Source organism: Panthera leo, chromosome D1 (assembly GCF_018350215.1).
Source record: "Panthera leo isolate Ple1 chromosome D1, P.leo_Ple1_pat1.1, whole genome shotgun sequence".
NCBI classification, from domain to species: Eukaryota; Metazoa; Chordata; class Mammalia; order Carnivora; family Felidae; genus Panthera; species Panthera leo.
In genome coordinates this window covers 6,256,745-6,262,744 of record NC_056688.1, presented here as the reverse complement: position 1 = coordinate 6,262,744, position 6,000 = coordinate 6,256,745, and the positions used below count along the sequence as shown (strand labels likewise).

Here is a 6,000-nt window from a genome sequence, read left to right as displayed (position 1 = left end):
TCCTGCCCCCTTTCAGGCCATCCCTCCTGCACAGGGAAATTCTTTGCCCACAAGGGCACTTTGGTGGGAAATTTCGAGATGTAGGGACTTCTATGGGCTTTTAACTCGTAGATTTTAAGAGGAAATCGAGGAGAATGCCGTCGGTGTCGTGCGAAGCGCGTAACAAACGCAGTGTGACATTTCTCCTGCTCGAGGAGATTCCAATTTGCGAAGGGAGCACAGGTCCTAACTTCATTCTGCAAAGTTGCCCCTGAAACCTGACAGCCGCATCAGCACCTGAGCCTTAACTGACGCTCACACGCGCGCATGCTCCGTTGGTGTAGCAGCGCCCCTCCTTTTCCGCCAGGAGGAAGTCCCGTTTGTTTATTAAATTACGACAGTCGTAAACTGAGATTTCTGTGCCGGCTTCCTAGTTTTACGACGACAGCAACAATGGCGGCCACCAGTGGCAGGTTTGAAAGTGAGAGAAGTATTGAAGAACGTAAAGAACAGACCAGGATGGCCAGGGCCGAGGTGTTGCGCCAGGTATCTCCGTTTTGGGGGTTTTGGAGTCATTTAGAATTGGGAGTGGACGGTTCCTGGGAACTAGGCCTCTGGCTGTCTTCCTAACCCCCTCTCTTCTTTCGCCACCTCAATGTCTCACCTAATCTGGGTGAGGGTCTCCCTTTGGGATGCGCAAAAAGTCTTGGTTATCTCCCGCCTCGGAGATGCGTTGGCAGTCTCTAGTTGCGCATTCTCTTTTTAGGAAGACCTGTTTCTTTCCTGAGTTTACTTACTTTTGAATTTCTCCATTCTTGATATTTCCATCACTTGGCTACCAGGGGCAGCGCCCTTTTGGGGTACTCTGCCACTAATGACGGCTCTCCCAGCGCGTTTCACAGCCTTGGTCCTCGCCCCTCCTGTATCTGAAATAAAAATTCCCGTTTTCAGAAATACATGTGAGGCACATTGCAACACTGTTTCACGCTCTTGTCTTACTATTGATATCAGTTGGAGGGTTACTGTAAATCCTTACTGATCAATGCAAAGATTGACAGGAGAGACTCGAAAAAGGTTAAGACACATTGTATTTCTAAGGTTGAGATGCATAGAGGTAACCTGTAAAGAATGGAGGAAGTAAACTGTATTATCTGACAAGATGTAAGAATGAAGGGGAAAAGTTGTGACTGGAGAGCAGCATGGGGTACAAGTGGGCGTTTTTGTTTTTGCTTAAGATGGAATACTTTTAAATGAATACCGATGAGAAAGAGCTGGTAGAGGGGAAAGGCATAATGACTATAGCCAGATGTCAAGGGGAAGAGGAGGCGATTAGTGTTGGACAGGTGAATGGTTGGTATTGTTCTCTGATTTCAGCATACTGTAACATACATGTATAATAAGTATTCTTCATCCTTGCTCTTTTGGTATCTCGGGCAGTTTTTGGAGGGAGTAGGATTTGTAAGCTAGGATAAATTTTATAGTAAAGGGGACTCTGGATGACTCAGTCGGTTAAGCGTCTGACTCTTGATTTTGGCTCAGGTCGTGATCTCACGGGTTCGTGAATTTGAGCCCCATGTCGGGCTCTGTGCTGGTAGTGTGGAGCCTGCTTGTGATTCTCTCCTTCCCTCTCTCTGTCTGTCTCTCCCCTGCTCATGCTCTCTTGCTCTCTCTCTCTCTCAAAATACATAAATAAACTTAAAAAAACTTTTTTGTAGTAGAGATACCCATAGAGTTTGAGAAGGACAAAACCAGCTTTGGAATTTGGAGAGAGAATGAAAAGGCAAAAGCAACCTCCTAGGAAGAACTTATTTTACTTGACTAATTGTTGAAAGATGAATACACATTAGTAACATGATCATCTGTTTTTAGAAAGATGATTCTTCCTGAAGCATTTGAGGGCATGGGTAGAAGAATATGACATTGCAGATTGAAGGCATTGCCATTCTCCTAACAGTCACTGAAGTCCCAGGCAGTAGCAGTGGGATGGTGAAAGAAAAAGAGATTCAAGTCCTATTTAAGACAGGGAGCTTGGGCAGAGGGGGCGGTCTACTATAGATCCCAACATTCTGTCCCTGATTCATTAGAGACTGGTGATGTGATTAGTAATGTGGAAGGAGAGGGTTTAAAAAAAAAAAAAAAAAAAAAAAATATATATATATATATATATATATATATATATATATATATATTTACCCCTATACTTTGGTAGAAGCAAATTCCTGTCAGGGACAGACAGTGATTTATGAGACTTTATATAAAAGTGGAAAATGACTTTGTTTTACTTTTTTTTGCGAAAAATAATTGGATCATTTGTTAATTTTTCTTTTTTCATTGTTTTAGGCTAAAGCAAATTTTGAAAAGGAAGAGAGGCGTAAAGAACTTAAACGACTTCGGGGTGAGGATACATGGATGCTACCTGATGTGAATGAGCGAATTGAACAGTTCTCACAGGTGAATACTAACAGGTTTACTTGATGTAACAAATCTGTCTTTTTTTTTGCTCTTATTCAAGTTAATATTGGAAAAGCAACTTTATTTATTTTTTATTTTTTATTTTTCAATATATGAAGTTTATTGTCAAATTGGTTTCCATACAACACCCAGTGCTCATCCCAAAAGGTGCCCTCCTCAATACCCCTCACCCACCCTCCCCTCCCTCCCACCCCCCATCAACCCTCAGTTTGTTCTCAGTTTTTAAGAGTCTCTTATGTTTTGGCTCCCTCCCTCTCTAACCCTTTTTTTTTTTCCTTCCCCTCCCCCATGGGTTTCTGTTAAGTTTCTCAGGATCCACATAAGAGTGAAACTATATGGTATCTGTCTTTCTCTGTATGGCTCATTTCACTTAGCATCACACTCTCCAGTTCCATCCATGTTGCTACAAAAGGCCATATTTCATTCTTTCTCATTGCCACGTAGTACTCCATTGTGTATATAAACCACAATTTCTTTATCCATTCATCCGTTGATGGACATTTAGGCTCTTTCCACAATTTGGCTATTGTTGAGAGTGCTGCTATAAACATTGGGGTACAAGTGCCCCTATGCATCAGTACTCCTGTATCCCTTGGGTAAATTCCTAGCAGTGCTATTGCTGGGTCATAGGGTAGGTCTATTTTTAATTTTCTGAGGAACCTCCACACTGTTTTCCAGAGTGGCTGCACCAGTTTGCATTCCCACCAACAGTGCAAGAGGGTTCCCGTTTCTCCACATCCTCTCCAGCATCTATAGTCTCCTGATTTGTTCATTTTGGCCCCTCTGACTGGCGTGAGGTGATATCTGAGTGTGGTTTTGATTTGTATTTCCCTGATAAGGAGCGACGTTGAGCATCTTTTCATGTGCCTGTTGGCCATCCGAATGTCTTCTTTAGAGAAGTGTCTATGCATGTTTTCTGCCCATTTCTTCACTGGATTATTTGTTTTTTGGGTGTTGAGTTAGATAAGTTCTTCATAGATTTTGGTTACTAACCCTTTATCTGATATGTGTTGGCAAATACCTTCTCCCATTCCATCGGTTGCCTTTTAGTTTTGTTGGTTGTTTCCTTTGCTGTGCAGAAGCTTTTTATCTTCATGAGGTCCCAGTAGTTCATTTTTGCTTTTAATTCCCTTGCCTTTGGGGATGTGTCAAGTAAGAAATTGCTGCGGCTGAGGTCAGAGAGGTCTTTTCCTGCTTTCTCCTCTAGGGTTTGGATGGTTTCCTGTCTCACATTCAGGTCCTTTATCCATTTTGAGTTTATTTTTGTGAATGGTGTGAGAAAGTGGTCTAGTTTCAATCTTCTGCATGTTGTTGTCCAGTTCTCCCAGCACCATTTGTTAAAGAGACTTTTTTCCATTGGATGTTCTTTCCTGCTTTGTCAAAGATTAGTTGGCCATACGTTTGTGGGTCTAGTTCTGGGGTTTCTATTCTATTCCATTGGTCTATGTGTCTGTTTTTGTGCCAATACCATGCTGTCTTGATGATGACAGCTTTGTAGTAGAGGCTAAAGTCTGGGATTGTGATGCCTCCTGCTTTGGTCTTCTTCTTCAAAATTACTTTGGCTATTCAGGGCCTTTTGTGGTTCCATATGAATTTTAGGATTGTGGAAAAGCAACTTTATATACAGTTTTCACAAGTTACAGAATGAGTATTAGATAGTTGGCAATACTGACTGGTTTTATCTCCCTGGCAGAAATAATATATTTTAATATTTTTGGACATTATAACAGACAGATTTTGTTACTTGAGTTGATGGGTAGGAAGCTTAGCAAATTTCTGGCCCACTTATATCAAGCTTGTGGATCTAAAAAATTATACCTTTTAATATTTTTTAAAAATGTATTTAAGTTTATTTATTTTGAGAGAAAGATAGTGGGAGAGAGAGAAAACGTGTGAGCAGGAGAGGGGCAGAGGGAGAGGCGTAGAGAGAATCCCAAGCAGGCTCCATGCTTTCAGTGCAAAACCTGACATGGGGCTCAAACTCATGAACTGTGAGATCACGACTAGAGCGGAAGTCAGATGCTTAGCTGACTGAGTCACCCAGGTGCTCCTACATTTTATATGGCCTAATAATCTTCTATAAATTCTTACAGGGCCATAGAATAAAATACACACACACACACACACACACACACACACACACACACAGTTTGTGTATAAATGTATTTATTTGATTATATCTGTCAGATGACTCTACAAATAAATTAAAACTAAAACATCCCCCATATTTTCCTGATAAGGTATCTCAGCTCTGTGACTTATTTGTGGGGCATATATAATAGATGCCCACATCTAAATCTCAGAGGATTTTATTTCAATGTATTTGTTGTCTCATTTCATGAAAATATGGTTTTTAGAATACAGATTTGTTTTTCCTCAAAATACTTGTTTTATTTTTTTTAATTAATTTTTTCCCATGACCCATTTGCTCAAATTACTTCTGATGCTTTTATTTATTTATATATTTATTTAATGAAAATAATTTATTGTCAAATTGGCTAACATACAACACCCAGTGCTTATCCCAACAGGTGCCCTCCTCAATGCCCATCACCCACTTTCCCCGCTCCCCGACCCCCTTTACCCCTCAGTTTGTTCTCTGTATTTAAGAGTCTCTTGTGGTTTGCCTCTCTCCCTATTTGTAATGATTTTTCCCCCTTTTCTTTCCCCCATGGTCTTCTGTTCAATTTCTCAAGATCCACATATGAGTGAAAACATATGATACCTGTCCTTCTCTGACTGACTTGTTTCACTCAGCATAATACCTTCCAGTTCAATCCACTTTGCTGCAAATGGCATGATTTCATTCTTTCTTATTGCCAAATAGTATTCCATTGTGTATATAAACCACAATTTCTTTATCCATTCATCAGTTGATGGACATTTAGGCTCTTTCCATAATTTGGCTATTGTGGAGAGTGCTGCTATAAACATTGGGGTACAAGTGCCCCTATGCATCAGTACTCCTGTATCCCTTGGGTAAATTCCTAGCAGTGCTACTGCTGGGTCATAGGGTAGGTCTATTTTTAATTTTCTGAGGAACCTCCACACTGTTTTCCAGAGTGGCTGCACCAGTTTTCATTCCCACCAACAGTGCAAGAGGGTTCCTCTTTCTCCACATCCTCTCCAGCACCTGTTGTTTCCTGAGTTGTTCCTGTTAGCCACTCTGACCGGTGTGAGGCTTTGATTTGTATTTCTCCCCTTGGAGAGAAAGTCTCCCCTTGGTGGTGGTGGGGAGAAAAATAGCGACACCCACTCTCTCCTCCTGTGACTGAGTGTCCCAAACCACTCTGTTCGAGCCGTCCTCACTGTGCCGCGGACACAAATGAGGACGCAGACGAGGCGGTTTGTCCTGCTCCACCGACTGCCATGCCTGGGGCTTGGCTGGGACTCAAACTCCCGCTCCTTGCGCCCGGGTACTGGGGAAGCACCCTTCCCTGCTGCCGGATATGTGGTCCCCGACCGGCAGGCGCGGCAGGCTTTGCCCTCTCCCGCAGCACTCCAGGGAGGGGATCGCTGTCTCCTACTGCGGACTGCACCCGCGACCTA

At 42.3% G+C, this 6,000-nt stretch overlaps 1 protein-coding gene across 2 annotated transcripts in view; it reads left to right on the top strand.

The window, feature by feature from the left end:
* Positions 1–261: 261 nt before the first annotated feature.
* Positions 262–6,000, top strand: part of CWF19L2 (CWF19 like cell cycle control factor 2) — a 155,429-nt gene continuing 149,690 nt past the window's right edge. The window contains exons 1-2 of one of the 2 annotated variants that reach the window (XM_042904089.1): positions 262–525; positions 2,320–2,430. In XM_042904089.1, the coding sequence (XP_042760023.1) occupies positions 307–525; positions 2,320–2,430 (330 nt within the window). In that variant the 5' untranslated portion in view covers positions 262–306. The remainder of the gene's footprint in view (positions 526–2,319; positions 2,431–6,000) is intronic. The other variant, XM_042904088.1, reaches the window with a different exon arrangement.